This window comes from Hydra vulgaris, chromosome 11 (assembly GCF_038396675.1).
Source record: "Hydra vulgaris chromosome 11, alternate assembly HydraT2T_AEP".
In the NCBI taxonomy this organism is placed as follows: Eukaryota; Metazoa; Cnidaria; class Hydrozoa; order Anthoathecata; family Hydridae; genus Hydra; species Hydra vulgaris.
This window is the reverse complement of record NC_088930.1, coordinates 26,148,962-26,173,255: the sequence shown is the minus strand read 5'-3', so window position 1 is coordinate 26,173,255 and position 24,294 is coordinate 26,148,962. Positions and strand designations below refer to the sequence as shown.

Sequence of the window (24,294 nt, the reverse complement as noted above, 5' to 3'; positions counted from 1 at the left end):
AAAAAACTTAAATTCAATTTAACAATTTCAGGTTTGTGGTAAAGCTGGAAACTACAGTTGCTAATGTAATGTCAAGATAGTTAGGGGGATAATCAGTTGCTAATGTAATGTCAAGATAATTAGGGGGATAATCAGAGATTTTCATATTGAGCAAAAATACTTTGTTACTTTTGAACATTTAAGTTTTTTAAGTTTTTTATTTAAAGAATTATCAAGTTATCATTTTTGAATGCAGCTAAACCATCTCTCTATATATCTCTAAATTAAACTTTAAAAATTAAACTGAAAAGTATGAAAAAGAATTTCAACAAGCTTTTATACTTCTGCATCATTAATCACTCCCTTGGTAACATTAAACAAAGCATTGTTTGATGTTACCAAGTGAGTGATTTTTTTTATTCAAATTTTGTCATCATTGTTGAGATAACAAGGTTTACATGCGTGGTGAATCACAAATTTCTGTTTTTTATGATAACAACATACTGCCCAGCAAAGCAAATAAAGTCATTATGAAGCTTTTCTTATATAGAAAGGTAGAAGTCAACAATGTCATAAATGAAGAATTGATAAAATGCTTTTCTTTAATATTTTTTAACCAATTTGATATATCCTGAAAAAGTTGAAGTATAATGAAACAGTTGGAAGATTCAATTTATAGATTTTGCAGTGTAATGTGTTAAGGCTATAAAAGTTATTGTTAATATTACCATAAATTTTATTAATACTGTAAGCTTAGTTTTTCATGTAGAATAAAGCATTTCACCTCTTTTGATCAAAGCATCAGTATTTTTAGTAGTTGTAATTTGTACAAGAGGTTGTTGTTTTTTTAGTCAAACGTAAAAAAAAGAAAAGCTTCATCTCCTGAGCCTAATGGAAAGAAGAAGAAAAAATCAGTGAAAAATAAAGATGAACTTGAGTGAGAAATAAATTTTTTTTCCTTATACTACCTATTTATTTACGCACTATCTAAACATTAGCGGCAAGTGACTGTCAAATGTTTTAGAAAAAAAATTTAAAAAACTAAAAAAAAATTGTTTAGGAATAAATTTTTTGTAAGGAGTTTAATTAGATTAAAATAGTGTTTTTTGTAATTTATTACTTTTTAATCATTTTTAATTGATTTATTACCCTTAAATATGCAAATATTTCTGTTTTAGAGAAAATGATTCAACTTTGCAGCTACCTGATCCAGAGCCTGTACCTCAAGTATGCTTTTGTTTTTTTAATAAATGTGTGTGTATACACACACATTTATTATATTTTTATATATATATATACATATATATATATATATGTCCAAAAAAATACATGTTTTGATAGAAAATAAAATTTTCACTAAAATCAAGCTTGAGCATCGACTAAACAGTTTGATTAAATCTTTCTTGGGTTTCAGATTTGGAACAGCATGTGCTCTATTCTTGCTCTGATAAAACCATCATGTCTCTGAAAACCATATACAGCAGCTGCTGCTTCAATTACTAGCTAAACAACTTTTTCACAAGACTAGATCTGGAGAGGGTAATAAGGAACTTCCATAGGAGAATCTATTATTTTTTGTAAATCTTTTTTTGTCATTTTACATGTAAAATTTTGCTCCAAGATTTATTCATTACTCTAGTCAATGATTTCAAGGAAAGTCACAGCATCAAAGTTGAGTGTAGGATTTTTTTAGTTTCTTACACTTACATCGTCTTGTTCTGAATCTCCTCTAACTTTCGTTATCACCTTGACTACAAAAGCTCTATTTTTATTTGATAAGCTTGCGAGAAGAGACTCAGAATGATTCCCCATTTTGAGTCTCTTGAGAGAAGAGACTCAAAATGGGGCATGAAATGCCCCATCTTGAACAGACTTTCTTACAGAATTCTTTACTGATTGACCTCTTAATAGATAAAAAAGTTTTTCTAGATGAATTATATTGATGAATTATAGTTTGATAAATTCCTCTAGGAACCATTCAGTTATATAGTCCGATTGCAGCTTCTTTAGCTAGTTTATTTGGACCCTTCGAAGGTGTGTAATAGGTCAAATAGCTTTTAGCTTCGGAAGTAACGTTTTGTTTTCTTGCTTTTCTTTTTTTCAACAAAATGTTTTAGTAATTGAATCTTCAATCAAAATTAGAGTAAGATCTTTTCTTCCATCTACAAATATGCCTTTGATAGGAACTTCAATAATTCGTTTTTTTGACGAAACTTTAGTTTTAACCATAACCTCTTATCTGGCTTTCCAAATTTTTTTATGATCATATTTTATATTAGCCATTAATTAAATTAGCCATTTTTAGAATTAAGTAATTAGATTTAATCAAATCTTGAAGGAAAGCAGATAGAATTGCAGATGTAGCAGCAGGAGATATGTTTAATTGAAGAGATGCCAGTGTTAAACTATGGATCTTCATGTAATTCTATTTAATAGTAATGAATAATAATAGTAGATAAAGTTTTTTGTTTGATATTATTGGAGCTGTCTTGGGTATTTCTTCCTTGATATTTTCAGGTGAAGTGGGGTTTTTTGATCAAATTCTTGATATCACAGGCATTAAATCCACAATTAATACAAAACAAATAAATACTAAGTAACTTTGTTCTATAATTTATAGATTACAATTACAAATGAACTTAGTTATTTAAAAATTTAGAATTCACCATCTTCATTAAAATCCACCACCTTCATTAAAATTCTTTACCATCTTCATTAAATTTCACCACCTTCATTAAAATTCACCACCTTCATTAAAATTCTACACCTTCATTAAAATTCACCGTCTTCATTAATATTCACCACCATTAAAATTCTCTACCACCTTCATTATTTCCTGGCTTATACAGTTTACAGTTTTTAAGTTTTGTATTTTTGTATTATAATGTCAGTGTAAAGTTGAATTATATATCTTATAATTGTATTTTTGTATTATAGACTGTTATGATGCCTGTGGATGAATCTCAATTATGTAAGATATTTATATATTAATAATATTATATATTATACCACTGCATTATTATATATATATATATGTTTTTTTGATATGTTATCATTAATGTGTTTATTAAGATTTTATTTAAAATTTTTTGTGGTGTTGAGCGTATTTGTATGTTTTGTGTGGTTTTTCTTTATTAGCTCTTATTTCAAAAACTAATGTTGTATTGGATATATCAGATAACATTCCCAGAGAAAAAGGTTTGTCCATAAAGTATTATTTGTTAAAATTGTTGAGAAACAAAACTGAGCTCCAATAACTGTTAATATAAACTTGTTGACAAGTTTTTATAGTTGATCTGTATTTAGATAAAGATTGTTAATATTTTTATTGTGTTTTTTTTTTTTTTTTGTTTTTTTGTTATTTCACCTCCGCAAGGCCCAGAAGGCCACTACAGATGAGGAGGCTACTTAATTGTGGTTATAACCCTCTCTCAACTCTATAACTCCGAAACACGAACCTTGACGAACAAGGCCGCTGCGCGGAGAAACAAGTTGAGCGCGGTACTACCAGGGATGTGGTGGGGATTGAACTCGGAACTTGTTTATCTTTTCATTGCGAGTATCTGTGTATATTATCAGGGCTCAATTTAATAAAAACCTCAGATCGTCCATTTAATTTACTAAGTAGTCAGACATTTTGATCGATAGGAATTAAATTCTACAAAATAATGCCTGGGTAGGAATAATGCGCGATCGAAGGCTATTGCTGACCACGCAAATGATTTTTTTTGTTTACAACTTGACCTTGACTATTTAGTTGTTTTGATGGTTTAAACATTTCACTGAAAAAAAGAAATGTTAAGCTGAACTAAATGAAACTAAAAAAATCAAAATTAAAATTACTTTTTGTTACGTTTTTAATTGCATTTGAAAAAAATTAATTTTTAACGTTTTAACAATTCATTAAACTTTGAATATCTTTAATGTTTAACGTTTAATTAAAGTTACTCAAAACGCCTTTACAGACTACTTCTATTGATTATTTAATAAATGAACATTTTACTTAAAAAATATAATATTTTTATAAACATTTCTTTCAAAAAGTTGCAAAAAAAAATTTTTTAAGATAACATTCTTTTTTAAGTCATAATTTATAATCATTTTATGCTTTAATTAGTAAGTCAAGTTTAAAAAAAAATTATAAACTTTTAAACAATTCTTTGTAAAAATAGAAACAAAAATAATAATAATAATAAATAATATGGGAAGATCTAATTTAACCCATTCATAATTTAAAGTGACTTAAAAAAATAATTTTTTAAAAGATTTTCAGAAAGACATGGAAAAGTAGTTTTAAAGTTTAAATTTATCATAAAAAGTGCATACCTACAAAAGAAAAAAATTAAATATAAAATTTAATTTACACATAATGTGTTTATTTTAAATGATCATTATAATTAATTTTTGATTTTATTATAAACCCTTCACGTAAAATAAAAACTTTTAAAAGATTAAAAATGATTAAAAGTTATTCATAATGTAACGATATTTTTTATTGCACTTGAATTGTTGAAACAGTTGTCAAATTGTAAAGAAAAATAATAATAAGTGTTGTTAGTTACAGCGTGAAAATTTAAATCTAAAAAAAAATATTAAATTGAAACTATTTTATTAAAAACAAAAATCTGCGATGAAATATTCAAAATAGTAAGGAAAGAAACTACAACTTCACTAGACTAGCGTTAAATAAACTGAATAACAAAACAAAGATTTTGATTGCATAACTCGGTTCCCTAAAACCGTAAAAGTTATATTTTTAAAAATTTGATCGGACATTGTCCGACCCGAACAAGTTTTGATCAGACATTTTGTCCGGGACTTTATAAAAAATTGAATTGAGCCCTGATATTATTATTGTACATACCTGTAGATTTTTATAGGGCTAACATTTTTATTGGGTTAACGTTTTTAGCCCAAATACTGATCATAATTAGAAAGTTTACATTAAAAATTGATGAAAAAGTTTGTTAGCAAATCTTTTGATATTTTTATATTATCTTGAAGAGAAAAATAAGCTATGAATTATAATTTGGTTTTGAAATGAGAAATGCCATGAGTTGTTTTTGAAGAAAGGAGTGTGGTTGTGAGTTGTTTTGGGGATTAGAAGTTTTGAGGATTCCAAATTACCCTGAGTATGAAAGTGTTATATGTTCCTTTGTGTATGCACATTTTTGAATACTATTGAAAATAATTTTTTGATTAAATAGTTAATTAAGTAATAAACAATTATTTGAGTAATATTTTAAATTAAATAATGACAACTTAATTTAATAACAAGAAGGAAAAAATTAATACTGTCATAATAATGATAGTATAAATATTATCTTAAATAATAGTTTGTTTTTTTTAATTTAAAATTTTTTTTTACCATTAGATCAGTTCACAGATCGCGATGTTAGCAGCAAAGAAAGAAATTTAGAAGTTAGTAAAATATTTGTTTTTTCTATTGTCTTGACATTCATTATTTTTAATTTGCATTGTATGCATTTATATATATATATATATATATATATATATATATATATATATATATATATATATATATATATATATATATATATATATATATATATACATATATATTTAAATATATATATATATATATATATATATATTTAAATATATATATATATATATAAATTATATTAGTGTATTCTTCAAATAGAGTGCTCAATGTTCTTAATGAACAGAGCAATAATAAATTGGTAAAAACACTTTTCTATTTTTTAGTTGTCTTCAACAATATGTTTCGCCATCAGTAGGCTTATCAGGAAGCTTCCTGATGACCCTACTGATGGCGAAACATTAGATAAGTGTTTTTACTAATTTATATATATATATATATATATATATATATATATATATATATATATATATATATATATATATATATATATATATATATATATATATATATATATATATATATTTCTAGGCTTTTTTTCTTATTTGTAACAGAATATTTTTATTCTTCTGTGTTATTATTTCTTAGTTTTTTCTTTTTTAAATAGTATTTATTTTTTAACTGTTTTTGTTTTTTTTTGTGTTTTTTATATATATATTCTTGATTGTTTTTTATTTTTTGCTTGCTATTAATTTTTTCCTGTTTTGTTTTTGTGAGTATTTTTAAATCTTTCTTGTCTTGTTTCCAATTTTTCTTTCAAAACTTGTTCCATCATTAAAGTACATGTACAGTTTCAAAGTTTTGATTACTAGAACTCAGAAAAAACAAATGAAAATGGTAAATACTTAGAAAATGATTCTGAAATCCCACATGATGATAACGTACCTGAGCAAACAAGACACATTGTAATTCCAAGCTATGCTGCTTGGTTTAATTACAATAGGTAAGATTCATGATTACTATTTTTTAATTACCATAACTGATTTACTCTTTAAAAATTAATTAAAATAGATGATTTACTTTTTAAGTTTTAATTACAAAAAGTGATAGTCTTTAAGTTTTAATTGCAAAAAGTGATTTACTCTTTGGGTTTTAATTACATTTTTAAATTTTAAATTTTTATTACAACTCAAAAACAACTAATTTCAAAGCTCATAGCTTTGAAAACAGTTGTTTATCAGTTTATACTTTCACACCAAATTATAGGAAGCATTTCAAATTGAAAATTTTGCGTTAGACTTTTTTGTAATAAAAAAAAGGTGATTTACATTGAGTTTCAATTATACAAATAAATATAAATATTAAGTTATTATAAATAAGTCAATACATTTAGACAGCTCGATTTAAAGTGTGCATAGGGTGTACATATACTTAAGTGTACATACACAAGAAAATAGAGTTAAACAAAACTTAAGAAAATATAAATTGTAAATTTCAAGTTTTTAATATCAAAAATAAAAATCTGTTAAAACTGTTCAAAATGTTGTTTAACTTGTTTTCTTAGAAAATTTTTTTTTTTTTGTTATTCATCTCCTCAAGGCCGAGAAGGCCACTACAGATGAGGAGGCTACTTAATAGTGGTTATAAGCCTCTCTCAACTCTATAACTCCGAAACACGAACCTTGACAAATAAGGCCGCTGTGCGGAGAAACAAGTTGAGCGCGGTTCTACCAGGGACGTGGTGGGGATCTAACTCTGAACCTCTCACTTATGAAGCGAGCGCTTTATAACTACACCACTACCACACTAACTATTTTATTTAGATCAAAGTGCTTAAATTAGCTAAAGAAAATATTATAATAATTTGTAATTTTTTTTTAGAGCATTTTTAATTCTATTTTAAAAATTGATGTTTTTTTTTTAAGCATTCATGCTATTGAGCGGAGAGCACTTCCAGAGTATTTTAATGGAAAGAACAAATCAAAAACTCCAGAAATGTATGCTTTTAAATTAGATTTTTTTTTAATATATTTTCTTATAAAAACTTTTAACTGGTTGGTATTAATTTATGGCTTTTTTATACAGCTATATAGCTTATCGTAATTTTATGATTGACTCATACCGCTTGAATCCAACAGAGTATTTGACTGCTACTGCTTGCAGGAGAAATTTAGCAGGCGACGTATGTGCTATTACAAGGTTTTGTTTTATTTTTTTGTTATAAGACTTTGATTAATTACAGCCTTATTAAAATTAATTTATTCTGTTTTTAATTTTAAGAGTGCATGCTTTTTTGGAACAATGGGGATTAATTAACTACCAAGTAGATTCAGATAGTCGTCCTCTTCCAATGGGACCTCCTCCAACTTCACACTTTCATGCATTGGCTGATACTCCATCTGGTTTGCAACCATTGCAACCTGCAAAGTCACTTGTAAGTGTTGCTAAATTTTGATTTAATTAATCATGTTTCTGTTGAATAATATCAAATTAATTTTGGTTTAGTTAGATCATTCCTATAAAATAAAAACTAATCTTTTTGATTTACAGGTTTCTGCATCACAACAGTTAATAAATCTTGCAGACAAGAAAGATGAAGCAGATGAAGAAAAACACTCAGACAATAATTTTGGGTATTAATAATGTGTTAATTTTTTTTTTTTTACATAGATGTCAAAATTTGAAAAAAACCTTTCTGCCATAAGATTTTTAAAATCTCTATAAAAGAAAAGACCGCTTGAGTTTTGCTATAAACTTAATGTACAATAACTTATTGTATGTATTTATAATACAAAATTTCCAAAAAATGTTATGAAAAATTAAGAACTTAAAATAAAGTTTAAGAACTTAAAAAACTTTTAAGAATAATTTTAACTTTTAAAATAAATTTTTTTTACAGTTTTCAGTTTTTCTTTTAATTTAAATTTTTAGTCAAATCAAGACTAATGTCGTTTCTACAACTAAGACCTGCAATAAATAAACCTTTACTACATTTACCTATTTTAAGTTGTAAAGGCCCACTGAATTTTGATCTTTTTTTTTTTTTTTTGGCTTCTGTTGTGATGGATGTACACTAGATGAACTAAATAGTTAGAACTAAACAACTTCATAGTGGAGTTACAATGTTTACGCTTCTGAGAAGATTCACTCTGATGCTGCAGAAGATGTTAGATCTCAAAGCATAGTACAAGTAACTTTAGGCAAACATGGATATCAAAGGACATTTGATTCTAGCAAAGAGCATTAGTATCTTTTTTCCATTAAAAGAAGTTTCTCTTTAGCTTTAACTGTGAGGTGTTTTGCTTTTAATTAATTTCTGCAGGCTTTAAAAAGGCAAAGTTTTAGAGGATGTTTCCCATTTCATGCGAAACTTCCTCCAAAACATCTGTCTCCATTTGGCAAGCAATCTTGGGTGGGTTTTAAAACAGAGAGAAAAAAAGGTTTTTCTGAACCAAATTTGTTGTTATTGTATAACATAAAACGTTACAATATTTTTTTCTTTTTTTTTAGATATTGTTATTTTGTGAAGATAAATTGCAAAACATTATTTGTTGTTTATTATAATATTACAATAATAATATCTATATACATCATAAATAATATAGATAAATCTATATACAATAAATGATATAGCACTTTGCTGTGTCTACGACACAGCAAAGTGCTATATGTACATAAATATACCTTGTTGTATATTTATATATATGTATATAAATATACCTTGTTGTGCTTGCATCTATATCAGTTAATGTATATGTATAGTATGTATTGAAAATGTATGTGAAACGAAAAAAACAAATTTAATTTTGAAAAAAATATACTTTAAGCTGCTTATTTTTACCCTTAAACTACTTTTTTTGGACTTCGTAAAAAAGATTCTTGTAGTTATCTAACAATCTTGCAAACAAAAATGAAAACATGTATGCAAGATGTATGCAAACATGTATGCAAGATGTGTTTTATAGTGTTTTTTGGGGGTAAGTTATAAATGATGAGTTACTTATTATCAAATGTGTGTAACTGTATTAACAAAGTGTATAATTTACAGTTCATGTTATTAGATTCAATACCTTCCCAAAACTTTACAATTAGATATATAATATATACTCGGAGTAATGTATTTTACATAAAAAGTGTCTAAACTTTCAAGAGAATAGAGTAGTACAAAATTAGTAAAAAAGACTTATTCTTCAATTGGTAGATGACATCAAACTCCATAAGGGATTCAGAAGGTCAAAAAACTATGGAATAAAGAATCAGTCTTGTATTTTGTCAAGATAAGTCCAAGGTTATTGTTTATGGTAATCATTTTCATTCACATTTAATGAAAATCATGAAATCATTATTTTGTGAGCCTTTACTGTGTGAGCTAGAGATTGGCTCACAAGATTAAGATGATGTGACAAGAGATTTGGGTGGTCTTTTGGGAATAGAACCAAGTAATTTTTAGTAATGAAAGTAACTTTAAAATAAAATTAAAATAAATAAAGTTCTTGTTAAATGTTTTAAAACCCTTTTCAGTTCCATAAGAAAAACAGACAAGTAGAAAGTCATCTTTACACTAATGCAACTTGTGTAAAGGTAACTTTCTACTTGTCTGATATTCTAAAGGAACTGCAAAAGGAAGGAGAAAATATAATCACGTGAGTATGCATTGTTATGCTGTGGAAAAATAAAGATTTAAACTACGCAAACTCATGTAATTATTTTTCCTTTCCCATTTTCATAGAAAAGCAGATAAGTGAAAACTCATTTTAAAGCATTAATACATAATAATGAAATAACTACAGTTAAATATATTAATAAATTTAATAAATAATAAATTGAAAATTAGAAATTTTCTTGAAAAAAAAGCAATTATATAAGTAATTGGTGTTTTGATAATCAAAATCAAAAGATTTTTTTTTTACTTTGTAATTACGTTTTGTTTAAAATTTGTTTGTATAATTTTAAAAAAGTCTTTTAAATTATTAGTAATTTGTAATGTAAAAATATTATGAAATATTTTTTTACATGAATATTTTAATATAGATTGAGAAATGATATTTATCTAACGAAAAAAAATCAAAAGGTATGTAAATTTTAATTGTTTAGGCATGATTCTTTTTTTTTTTTTTTTTTATTGCTATTTTAAATTGTTATTTAAGTAGTTAAGTCTCAAATTTGTAGAGTCGCTCTGCTGCTTTTAAAGATTGGACTGATCAGGAGACTCTGTTGTTACTGGAGGTTAGTTTTTAAATTTTTATTTTGTTTTTTCAAATTGTTTTATTTCTTTTTTACTTCTAGTCAAAAAGTTTTATAGAGTTTTATTGAGTTTTGGGAAGAAAAAAATAATACCAAAGTATTATTACCAAATTTTTTTTCTAATTTGTTCATACATTTTAATTTAATGAGTGTCAATTTTATTAATTTACACATACTTTCTTTGTATATATATATATTTAGTTACATTTATTTATATTTATTTATATTTTCTATGTAATTATTTTTTTATTTAGTCATAGTGGTAACAATTTATTTTGTTTATTTATTACATAAACAATTTGTTTGAAGTGAAATTTCATTAATTGTGAACAAAATTTGATTTCATTAGGTTTTATTAATTTTTATTTTAAAAAAATAATTTAAAAAGTTAAGTGTTGTGTTATTTATTTTTCTTTCTTTCTCAAAACTGAGATTTACTAAATTCTTTTTTAAAATTTTACCAGTCACCTAAAATTTGTTTAGTTGTTTTATTTGTGTGTTGTTTTAAATTCAACTTCTATCAAATGTAATAGTAAGTATTAGAGTACAAAATATCATTAAATATTTAATATGTTAGGTATTAAATGTAAGAAAATATTTAAGTGTTAAATATAAGATAAGAATTAAAGTACGTTTGACATCACATTAGTTAGGTTTTTTTCTTTTATATATATATATATATGTGTATATATATATATATATATATATACACATATATATATATATATATATATATATATATATATATATATACACACACACACGTGTTTCAGCATTCAATATGTAGTATATTTGATTATATTAATGAACTGATTTCTTTTTTACTACATTCTTGTTTCTTGCATATCTCCCTAAGACTAGTTTTTATATTTACATTTTATAGACTATTATTATAAATATATTATATTAGTATAGTTTGTGAATTATACTACCTATGTATTATTTTTATATTATTGATAATAATATTACCTGTAATGAAGTTCATTAATGAAGTTCATGTACTGACGATGGTGTAATTAAGTTGATGTAATGAATATCTAGTTAATTTACTGTTAAATAAACTGTTGATTTATTTTTATGTCTAGACTGGCGTTTTTATTGCACTGACTGCATTGCTCCTTTCACATGATTTTTTTGATGTTTTTGTTTCTTTGTTTACCTAGTTTAATTATCTTTATGGTTTTTATAAATATTTGAATATTTACTTGATATAATTTGTTTATTGGCTTACCCATATCTATATTGATACATTGTTCTTAGGCTACAGGAGGTGATAATGGTTGCAGGGGTACATCCCTGTTGAGTGATAACGGTAGCAGGGGCGCATCCCTGATAAGTGATGCTAGATATTTTTTTATCCAGACTCCAAAAGATTGATAAATTTATTGAGAATGAAGAATGAAGCCCTGAGAATGAAGTTTCACCTAAATTAGTCTACTAAATTAGTCTAATTCTTTTAGATCCTTACAGCACCACTATTTTTATTATCTTTCTGCCTTAATGTTTTCTGTTACTATTTGTGTGTGTATGAATATATTTTAATACAGTAAGAAAATATAAAATAATTTTTATAAACAGTAAAAACTTATATAGCTTTTTGTTTATTAAATTTTCCATTGAATGAATAAAGTTGTTAATGAATAAATGGATAGCTAGAGTGAAAACCTAAAGAAAATGCTAGTCTAAAGAATTTTTTCATGGAGTGATAAATGACGCTTGTTATGTATATAGTATTGTAACATTAAGGTTACAAGCATATGCTTGTAACAAGTAAAAAAAGCAATTTTTTTATGAATAGATAGCTCACAAAAAAACCAAAAGGCTAGAGGAGCAGCATGGCTTGCTGTGTTCGTTTTAAGGGAGCTTTTCTCCACTCTTGCACTCATTTACTCCCACCAAGGCCTATATATATATATATATATATATATATATATATATATATATATATATATATATATATATATATATATATATATATATATATATATATATATATATATATATATATATATATATATATATATATATATATACATACATACATACATACATACATACATATATATATATATATATATATATATATATATATATATATATATATATATATATATATATATATATACATATATATATATATATATATATATATATATATACATATATATATATATATATATATATATATATATATATATATACATATATATATATATATATATATATATATATATATATATATATATATATATATATATATATATATATATATATATATAGGCCTTGGTGGGAGTAAATGAGTGCAAGAGTGGAGAAAAGCTCCCTTAAAACGAACAACATATATATATATATATATATATATATATATATATATATATATATATATATATATATATATATATATATATAAAGTATGCCAAGCAAATTAACAATAAAAACATGAACAATTTCTTATTAGTTATATTTAAAATAGGTTAGTTTTATTTAAGATAGGTTGGCAGTTTAGGCTGCTATAAAGTGTTGTAACTGAAAGAAAAATTTCTTATGGATTTTTTTTGAATGCTGGCCCTTGTTTTTTTGGATTGTGAAAAGCTTTTTTTTATTAATTTTTCGGGGTAATTACATTCTTTTAGTCTTAATTTTAGTTCATCTAAAAATAGCTTTTTAGTGGTGTAATCAGATGTAAAAACAATTGCTCTTTTTGCAAGATTGTATGGAATGTTCTTTTTAATGTGATCATGGTGAAGTCAGATAGTCATGGGTGTTTTTTTCTTTATAGAATATGTCGGTTGTGATATATTTGTTGTTTTTAAAAATAACACATATATCTAGAAAATTAATTGTATCATAGGTATTTTATTTTTCAGTAAGTTTGATGCAAGTTAGTTTTACAAAAGAAATTAATGAAATAAAGCACTCTTGCTTTGAATTAAACTAAATCGCATTGAAAGTTCAATCAACTAACAAATAAAAATAGCCTTAAATTGTTTAAAATGCACAAAATTGACTATGGCAGGTTATTGCTGACAGACAGAATTGCTGATTGATAAAATTTTTATTAAATTACTAAAAATAGAAATAACTAAATATGTAACGAAAAATAATATCATATTTAATTTATCATATGGAAATTTAAGCCAGCTATTTAAGATAAATTGTAAAAAAGTTATGTACTCATAAAAAGTTATGTAGTCATAAAAAATTATGTACTCATAAAAACTTATGTCGTCATAAAAAATTATGTAGTCATAAAAATTTATGTAGTCATAAAAAGTTATGTAGTCTTAACGTGATAGCTAACCACTATAATTCACTTGGGCTTGAAAACTCAGTCTGTTGAAGCAAATTTTTACATTTAATTAAATATTAATATAAATTATAATATATTTATAAAATATAGGGCTTAGAGCTTCACAAGGATGACTGGAACAAGATATCAGAACATGTTGGATCAAGAACTCAGGATGAATGTATTATGCATTTTCTTAAGCTTCCAATTGAAGACCCTTATTTGGAGAATGACAGTACTTTTTTAGGTAAAATAGTAAAAATAAATTTTTCTAAAAATCATATTTTATGTAAAATATTAAACACTACATTATTTGTGTTGTTCTAGGACCACTTGCGTTCCAGCCGACTCCTTTTAGTCAATCTGGTAATCCTGTTATGTCAACTGTAGCTTTTTTAGCATCAATTGTTGACCCTAGAGTAGCTAGTGCTGCTGCTAAAGCTGCTGTTGGTAAATGTTTTTTTTTTTGCTTTTTTTTTTTTGCTACTGCATTATTTTTATTTTAAAAATCAAATTTTTGTAAAATACTTGGAAAAAAACCCCGTAAAAATGGCAAATTTTTTTTTAATTTGTTTTTGTTTGCTGAAGTAAAATTGAAACAGATGAATAATGTTAAGGTGGTGGACTTTTCATGTTCAAGTGTGGTAACTTTTTGACACACTGCACCCATCATTTAGCCGGCCTGAAATTTAGTTTGTTATTTTATCAGACATTTTTCTCAGACTTTTATCAGCAATTTTTTGAGAAAAATCTGTTTTTATGTGATCATATGATATTATATGATATTATATGGCTTTTTCTATAAAAGATGTCACTCTACAACATGTCTGAATATCATATATCTTTTTAAATGTTAATACAATTTTTTTAATTAAGCTTCACTACAAAATCATTAAAAAATTTGCTCAATTTAACATTACATGTTTAAGTTGCAAAACATTTCAATAATTTGTTTACTTTTTCACCATGCTTTGCTCTAAGTTTGGATTAATTAAATCTATTTACAATAGGCTCCATTTTTTTCTATCAATTTTTCATTATATCTTGACAGAGTGCAATTGTGCGTATCTCTCGATGAGAACTTGCATGTACTTTTCACATCACACTGAAGCTTTTATTCAAGTACTATAAAATGTTAATGAATATAAGAAAAATATTAGAAGTAAAAGAAGAAATTAAACAATAGAAGTTTATACTCAGCTTACTTCTAAACAGTTAGTTTGATAATGTTCGAATCTGTAAAATCTTGTGATACTGTTGATCTAGTGATTCATAAAATGTACCAGTCATAACACTATCAAACTTCCTTAATGTATCAATTAACGAAAAAAGCTCTATTAGAATTTGTTATGCAAGAGTGTCTATATTCTATAGTATTTGTCTTGAAATATTACCATTACCATGCCCTTATTTATAACCTTCTGAATAACAACAAAGCTATTACCCATTGTTTTGAAAGTGCCCAGTGAAGCATGGTATAGTGACAAATGTGATTTACCAAACCCAATTACTAATTACTTGCTTCTCAGGATCATTTTCCTTTATAAGACATGGCTTCACATTTGAAAATAAATTATTCAAATATTAAATAAATAAAATTATTAACAAGCTCTTTATTAGACTACAGATATATAAAAATTAAAAAAATTTAAATTTTATCATATGTTTCTCAGAAAAGCCTTAAAAAGCATACTGGCGGAAATACTTATTTAAGTCTCCAAACCTTCTGAGATTACCAGATTTCAGATCAACCTTCTTGTCACACTAGAAACAGTTGTATTTTCCACCGTGAGTTTATGAATATTTTTAAATTGTGAAACTGTTTATTTAAAAAGTAAGTTATATAGTTATTTAAGTAATTTAAATACTGAAGTTTCCAACAAAATATTGAAGTTTAACTCCATTTTGCTGGAAGGTCTTTAAAAGAACATTAGATTTAAATTGAGCTAATTTCAAACAAACAACCAACTCGCTAATACTGTTTTCAGCTAGAAAATGGGGTCTTTGGAACATCCTATATAATTTACAAATATGTTTAGAAAAGTAAAACATTTTTCAAATATTTACAAAGAAAGAAAGTTTTATAACATTATATCAGTGGAAAACAGTATTTCTTCATCCTTTTCCTGTCATTGCTTTTTGTAATTGTTTGAATATATATTTTTTATCATTGCTTGAATATATATCTTTGAATATATATCTTTAAAAGTGAAAGTTTGAATATATATCTCTAAAAGTAGCTTCAGTTACACAACCTTTTGAGAGTAGCTAAGTTAAACAATCTTTTGCGAGTAGTTTCAAGTTATACTATCTTTTGTGAGTAGCTTCAAGTTGAATAATCTTTTGTGAGTTGTTTCAAGTTATACAATATTTTGTGAGTACCTTCAAATTATGCAGTATTTTGTGAGTACCTTCAAGTTACACAATCTTTTGTAAGTAGCTTCAAGTTACACAATTTCTTGTGAGTTGCTTTAAGTTAAACAAATTTGTGTGAGTTGTTTCAAGTTATACAATATTTTGTGAGTAGCTTCAAGTTGAGCAATCTTTTGTGAGTTGTTTCAAGTTACACTATCTTTTGTGAGTAGCTTCAAGATATAAAATTTTTAGTAAATAATGAAGTTAATTCATTTACAATGTTTTTCTAATTATTTAGCCATAGATCAATTTTTTTTTTTTTTTTGAAATTTCACCAAAGAATTTCCAGGAAATACTTCCTATTTTATTGTTTACTGTGTTAGCCAAATTTATATTTTATGCTATTAGCATTTTTTTTTTTTTCAAATTTATTTTTGTACAGATGAGTTTTCCAAGCTCAAAGAAGAAATCCCAAGTGAGCTTATTAATGCTCATATTGAAAAAGCCCAAGCTGAGTTGAAAGAATCTAAAATTGAAAAAGATGACGAGGGTAAAAAAAAAAGGATTTGTTTTCATTGTGAATAAGTTTTTTTTTTTTTTCATTGTGAATAATTAGTCATTACTTCATTTAGAATCATCTACTGATCTACAAAATAAAGAAGGGCAGAAAGAAAGTGAAACTTGTGAGGATTCTTTAAGTGAGTTAAGTGAAAGTGACAAAGAGAAAATAAAAAAGTATGAAGGAATCTCAGAAGGCAACATAAAAACTGCTGCTGCTGCTGCAATTGCTGCTGCTGCTGTTAAAGCTAAGGTTGACTTTATAAAATTATTTGCAAATATTAATGACAAATTTATATTGGGGTATTTTAATTCATTATTGTTATATATAGGAGCATTGTCAGTGGGGGGAGACATCTTTAAAATGTAAGGATGTGGGGGGAGACATAATTAGAATGTACAGGTTTTTACTCTTATCTTTTAAGTGACATATTTTTTTCTATAAGTTGTCTTTATTTGAATCAGGTATAAAGAAAGAAAAATTTGGAATATTATTTGCATAAAATTTGGAATATATTCCTTGCATAAAATTTGAAATATTTGCCTTGCAAAAAATTTATCAAAATAATTTATGGGTCTCACCTTATAATCAGTATTAGTTTCAATAAAAAAGTTTCATGTTTAATTTGGTTCAAGTATATTATTAGTTCAGAAATATAAATTATAAGTTCTCTCCCGATGTATTATTTGAACACTTTCTGATGTGTTGCTGAACACTTTCTGATGTGTTGTTTGAACACTTTCTGATGTGTTGCTGAACACTTTCTGATGTGTTGTTTGAACACTTTCTGATGTGTTGCTGAACACTTTCTGATGTGTTGTTTGAACACTTTTGATGTGTTGTTTGAACTCTCATTTGAAGCATCTAAAAACTCTTTCTTACTCTACAAAATTAGACAAGCAAACTATAAACTAAACTGGTTAGAAAGCTTTACTGTAAAAAAACTATGCCATATTATGTTTTTCAACAATACCCCTGGTAACCTGGTTCTGTATTTTTTAGCATTAAGGTTTCTAAAGCATGTTTTGGTTTTATCACATTATTCACTTTAAAATTAAACCACATTGGAGACCCAAACAACATAATCAACATATTCGTTTTAAATTGTTTTTCCTTGTTATTCCATTAGGACCCAGATAGTCACCTATCTGCTACAATATAATAAAACCACACTCCATTTTCTCAATATTTTTTGTTTGTTTAAATGTGCAACCAAAATTAGTTTATAATAATAAACATATAGAGTTTAAAAGACCATTAATCACATCTTTAATCAACTCAATTAGTTTTTTTTCTCTGGACACATTGTTGGAATTATTTTACTAAACAAATATTTTGAGAGAAAGTTTATTTGAATTCAACATACAAATGTTCTTGAAGAAAATTTTAAAGGTTAGAGCTCTATTTCCTTTAGAAAATGCAATTAGGTTCTTATCTTGAAAGGGCCTTATTTTTCTTCCTATCAAAAACTAGATTTTATGCTCTTCTCATAGAGAAAATAAAATCTCAAAAACTCATAGGTCATTATCTTTTTCTACTTCTGTAAAGTGTTCTTTTTTAATTTATATGTAAGAATGAAGATAACAGAAATAAATTTTAAACATTGGCAACATATTTAAAAAAATTTAACTTTATAGATCTAAACAGAGTAAAAGGTTTAGTTTTGTTTTATAATTTATTAAATTATGTGTTCTACCTATCATTTTTTAATTTTTATTTAAGATTTATTTAATAGCGGTTGTTTTTTGTTTTTATTTTTTTTATTTGAATTAATATATTAGGAATTTAAATAAAACACTTGTTTTGCAGATATTTTTTTTAATCATTTTATTTGGAATTTAGATATAATTTGTTTGTTTTGCTGTTCTTATTTGAATTAATTTATTCAAAATTTAAACAAAATGTTTTTTTTTTGTTTTTAATTTAATGATTTTGTTTAGATAATTTTTTATTTTTTATTTAGAGAAAAAAAAAACATATTTTATATTTTTTTAATGATTTTAATTATATAATTTAAAGCATTTTAAATTTTTTTGAAATGCTGACCCTAATTCAGTGGGCTGTTTAATTTACATACTTACATAATTTATATATAACATCTTGTAATCCAAAATGACTAAAGGAAACCAGCTTTCGCCGGTTACAAGTTTACAAAGCTTAGTATTTTCATCTACTAAAATAGGAAGTGCTTTCTCTTTACTTCACTAATGTTATGAACCTCGTGCTCTAACAAGGCCTTTAAAATCTCAGACTTTGGGTTTTAATCAATCAGCAAGAGCCATGACTACTATTTTAGGTGAAAGATACCAGGAGATTTTTAATTTTTTAAGAGTGAAGTTTCTACATCAATATCCCATTCCTCTTTTATAAATTTGCTACACAATTTTTTTTTATGATTTTTGGTACTTGAATGAATTGATTTCTTCCAATACTAAATATTTAGCTAGACTGGATTTTAAAAACCCTGGACCATTAAATGTAACAATCATTAAGCTAACTCTAGAGACTAGAACCTGCTGGTCTTGATTTAAGTAGTTTATATCAATTCCAAAATCTTGTGAACTAAAGCCTAATCACTTTGAACAATTTCTAAAAGAAGATGATATTGTTCCAAGGGAAAATTGGCCTTGTGATGAAATTCAGGGTGAAGGACAAGATTTTTTACTCTTATTTCCTCGATATAATTCTGTCTAAGTTCATTTCTGTGCTTTTGAATAAACTCGTAATGCTTTATTTTGACAGTTTTTCTGTTTATCCTAATTTTTTTCGAATCTACTCCTAGACTTCATGATACTGGTTATAAGCATTGTTTGATCTCGATATCTTAAGCTGGTCCTTGATTAAATTTATTCAAATAAAATACAATAATTTTGATTAAAAATGCCAATTGAAATTATTCAAATAAAATACAATTGATGCTGATGCATCAATTTTATCTCATTTGAATAATTTCCATCAGCATTTTTAATCAACTGTTCTAAACTATCTAAATCCAAGTAATTGTAGTTCTCGTCATGATAATTATGGGCATCTCCATTGGCCTCTATTGACATTTCTTTCTTATAATCTGTATATCTACCGCATCTTTTTTGTTTACATTCAAACTTTGCTTCAAGTTCTTTTTCTATATGTCCACTTAAAACCTTTTTTCAACATTTTTCTGATCTTCCAAAAATGTTAAATATTCCTCTTTACTCTCTTTGTTTCTTGGTTCAAATCTTGACTGAGTTGTGTAAGCTCTTTTTGTTTCTTGGTATATCTTGACTTTGTTGTTTCGTGGTATATCCTTACTGAATTGTTTCTTGGTATATCCTGACTTTGTTGTTTCGTGGTATATCCTGACTGAATTGTTTCTTGGTATATCCTGACTGAATTGTTTCTTGGTATATCCTGACTTTGTTGTTTCGTGGTATATCCTGACTGAATTGTTTCTTGGTATATCCTGACTGAATTGTTTCTTGGTATATCCTGACTTTGTTGTTTCGTGGTATATCCTGACTGAATTGTTTCTTGGTATATCCTGACTGAATTGTTTCGTGGTATATCCTGACTGAATTGTTTCTTGGTATATCCTGACTGAATTGTTTCGTGGTATATCCTGACTGAATTGTTTCTTGGTATATCCTGACTTTGTTGTTTCGTGGTATATCCTGACTGAATTGTTTCGTGGTATATCCTGACTTTGTTGTTTCGTGGTATATCCTGACTGAATTGTTTCTTGGTATATCCTGACTGAATTGTTTCGTGGTATATCCTGACTGAATTGTTTCTTGGTATATCCTGACTGAATTGTTTCGTGGTATATCCTGACTGAATTGTTTCTTGGTATATCCTGACTTTGTTGTTTCGTGGTATATCCTGACTGAATTGTTTCGTGGTATATCCTGACTGAATTGTTTCGTGGTATATCCTGACTGAATTGTTTCTTGGTATATCCTGACTGAATTGTTTCTTGGTATATCCTGACTGAATTGTTTCTTGGTATATCCTGACTGAATTGTTTCTTGGTATATCCTGACTTTGTTGTTTCGTGGTATATCCTGACTGAATTGTTTCTTGGTATATCCTGACTGAATTGTTTCTTGGTATATCCTGATTTTGTTGTTTCGTGGTATATCCTGACTGAATTGTTTCTTGGTATATCCTGACTGAATTGTTTCGTGGTATATCCTGACTGAATTGTTTCTTGGTATATCCTGACTGAATTGTTTCTTGGTATAGCTTGACTGAGTTGCTCTTTTATGTTGGGTTTTCCAATATCAAAAAGACTCTCCATGATTGATTGAAATTTTTTGACTAACTTTTCTTTGGTGTCATTTTTCCAAACTAGCAACTCTTCCTTGGTCATCGATGCTCTTTTTTTTTTTTGAATTTTCAAAAATTTTGATAATATTTTATCCTCTCCAATAAAATAGTTTTTAAAACCACAAGACTCCTAGTTATTCACTATTTTTCTAAAAAGACAGTTCTCCATTTTTCTGATAACACTTTGTTTTTCTTTTGCATTCCATATTTAAATCTGATCCCATTGGACAAGAAAAATCATAAATACTTTTAAATCGTTTTGATCTACTGCTAATTAAATATTGATAATGTCTTAGAAGTAACCCATTAGTTGGAAGCTGATTCTGAGGTAAAAAAAAATTAAGGTTTAAGAAGATAAAGCAGCCTCCTTCAACTGACATTCAGATGTCCAACATGTTTCGCCTTCTTTTCGATATTTGATTTGACCTTTGTCGATATTTGATTTGACCTATATGTTGGCAATTACATAAATATTGTTTAATTTTTTTTTTTAGTTATATTTAGTTTAAAAACAAATTATTAAATTTATTTGATGTCACTAAATAATACCATTAATAAACCTTATCTAAAGTTATTGTTTACTACGCCTTTTATCTATATATGCAATTTTTTATTAGTAATTTTGTAAACAATTTGAAAATATTCGAAACTGCTGTAAAACTTTTTTGCAATGCCTAAAAACTTAACTCAGTGCTAATATCACTGAGTGTTGCAGAAAAGAATTATTTGAATTTTTTTTTTTTTTTTTTGCAAAAAAGTTGTCACTCTAATATATATATATATATATATATATATATATATATATATATATATATATATATATATATATATATATATATATACACGCTTATATGTAGCACCTTGGTCAGGTTGAAGAGAGAAAGATAAAAAGTCTTGTAGCTCTCCTAGTTGAAACACAAATGAAGAAACTAGAGATTAAATTACGTCATTTCGAAGAATTAGAAACGATTATGGACAAAGAACGAGAAATTGTAAGTTACTTAATTCACTAATTTACTTACTATATTCATGGTTACATATCTATGGCTTGTTTATTTATAATTATAGCTAGAACAACAGCGTCAGGCCCTAGTGAAAGAACGCCAACAATTATTTATGGACCAGTTAAAAATGCAAGAAGCGCGTGCTTCAAATATTCCTGTGGAAATACAGTCTCACCCTCCATCTATCACTCCTGTAGTCCCTTCTTCTACACCATCAGCTGATGAAAGGGTTCTATTTTATTACTTTTATTTTTCCTTAAACAAAAGTTCTTTAAAATGAAATATATTTAGAACTTTTGTTTACAAATACACAAAATAATTTTACAATAGTTTACAAAATACAATAGTTACAAAAATAGTTTTGCAGTTAAAAAGCGATGTTGTTCAGAGTTTGGTTGTACTTTATATTTTTAATATCCAATACAATTAAAATGAAAAAGTAAAGACTAAGTTTAGTTGGTAACTGGTGAATGTCTTTTTTAGAATGTAGCCATTAAAAATAAACGATTATCAAATTTTTTTAATGTATAATAATTAATTTTAGGCTCCTGCGAGTAGTAATTGTAGTGACTTAAAGAGATTTACTGAAAATAAAATTCCTGGACCAGATTTTTTTCAACTCCAGATGACTTCTGCGAGATCTAGTAAGTAAAATTAGTTATATAGAGAAACTTTTATCAGGAGTAATGATCAATACGGGCTCAGTCGAAAATACAAATACACAGGTGATGTTAGCTATTATGAAATAATATAAAAACTATTTCTTGAGAGCCATTAAGAAATTTATCAGTATTTAAATTGATTTTTTGAATCGATTATTAATGTTTTGAAAATAACATTTATACTTGATAATCGACTAAATATTGATAAATCATGATCATTCCATTACGTTGGATTAATCATAATTATTTTAAAAGTATATTTTAGTGTTAAACTAATTTAAAAATAATAATTTGCAGCCATTTTTCTAATGTAACTTATCTAAATGTTTTTGTAAAATATATTTTTACAGGTTCAAGCGTATCAGTATTGTCTCCAACAAGTGATCGTATTTCAGACAATTCATCTACGTCATCTTTAGTCGCTAATGAGTTAATGGTGGCGAAAACACCTTTACCATTAGGATGCATTCAGCAAGACGAGAAAAAACAAATTTCTGATTTACCTCCATACTCTGTTCCGCCACCATTACCTATACCTGCAGTTAGAGGTGCACGGGGTGGCCGAGGAAGTCGTTCTAAAGCAAACCGTGCAAATGCTCAAGTTAATAACGATATACAGCAGCATCATCCATCTGCGCCATATCTGACCGGAGGTATGCCTCCCTATCCTGGGTATGGAGGCTTTCCTGGTCAACAAATTCCTGGCATGGCTCCAGGGATGCAAGGGTTTCCTCCTAACTCAATGATGCAACCAGGAGCAGGAATGATGCCTCAAATAAATCCATCTCAGTTTTCATCTGGTCAGTACCCACCAGGACTTAATAGTCAATTTCCACCACTATGACTAGGAGTACAAATACCACGAGCAGATTCTCCAAATAATATGCCTTAATTTTGTTACAAAAATGCTTAATACGAAGTTTTTTGTACTTCACCTAGGCACATTTTTTGATGTAAAATTATTTAGTCGCATAAAGTTATTGAAAAGTTTATTAAAACTAATATAAATAGTTTAAAGTTGTCATTGCATCGTATACTATTGTCTATTACTTTACCGTTACCAGACAGTAGAGTTTTTAAATAATAGGAGACAGATTGAATGAATATATATTATTTATTGATAGCGATTGTTAATTAAATTGTAATGTCGGCAACTGAAAGTTTTTTAAAAAAAAAAAAAAGATTTTCCTTTTTTTTGCCCCTTTGATTTTAGGGCAAAATACTTGATTTATCAATATGATAAATAGAAAAAATAAAAATGTCTATAAATCTGTATTTAATGCTATTACGCATTACCAGCGATGTGATGTTTTGAAAAGTGTTCAGAAGCTCTGTTAAAATGTTGAGAGACTATATTAAAGAATAAAACGCGGGGGTTTAAAGACGTTAAGGCTATTTATTTTAGTGCGGAGTTACTGGACGCAAAACGGAACAAAAATTCCAAAATTGATTTCTTTGAAAAGAACTAACTTTAAAATATTTGGTGTAAATTAAGTTCAATTATTTTTTTTATGTGTCTATAAAATATTTAAAAAGCAACATATCTATAAAAT

General features: G+C 26.4%; 1 protein-coding gene across 1 annotated transcript in view; it reads left to right on the top strand.

The window, feature by feature from the left end:
* LOC100210696 (SWI/SNF complex subunit SMARCC2) overlaps nt 1-23,749 on the top strand; it is a 63,984-nt gene extending 40,235 nt beyond the window's left edge. Inside the window, exons 13-32 of the mRNA XM_065810602.1 lie at nt 831-916; nt 1,158-1,206; nt 2,917-2,950; nt 3,118-3,177; nt 5,354-5,400; nt 6,196-6,326; nt 7,249-7,320; nt 7,409-7,522; nt 7,604-7,757; nt 7,874-7,956; nt 10,355-10,394; nt 10,493-10,549; nt 13,968-14,103; nt 14,184-14,306; nt 16,654-16,761; nt 16,844-17,022; nt 21,933-22,067; nt 22,144-22,308; nt 22,624-22,723; nt 23,092-23,749. Coding sequence (XP_065666674.1) covers nt 831-916; nt 1,158-1,206; nt 2,917-2,950; nt 3,118-3,177; nt 5,354-5,400; nt 6,196-6,326; nt 7,249-7,320; nt 7,409-7,522; nt 7,604-7,757; nt 7,874-7,956; nt 10,355-10,394; nt 10,493-10,549; nt 13,968-14,103; nt 14,184-14,306; nt 16,654-16,761; nt 16,844-17,022; nt 21,933-22,067; nt 22,144-22,308; nt 22,624-22,723; nt 23,092-23,585 — 2,367 coding nt within the window. The 3' untranslated portion in view covers nt 23,586-23,749. The remainder of the gene's footprint in view (nt 1-830; nt 917-1,157; nt 1,207-2,916; nt 2,951-3,117; nt 3,178-5,353; nt 5,401-6,195; nt 6,327-7,248; nt 7,321-7,408; nt 7,523-7,603; nt 7,758-7,873; nt 7,957-10,354; nt 10,395-10,492; nt 10,550-13,967; nt 14,104-14,183; nt 14,307-16,653; nt 16,762-16,843; nt 17,023-21,932; nt 22,068-22,143; nt 22,309-22,623; nt 22,724-23,091) is intronic.
* Nucleotides 23,750-24,294: the final 545 nt, after the last annotated feature.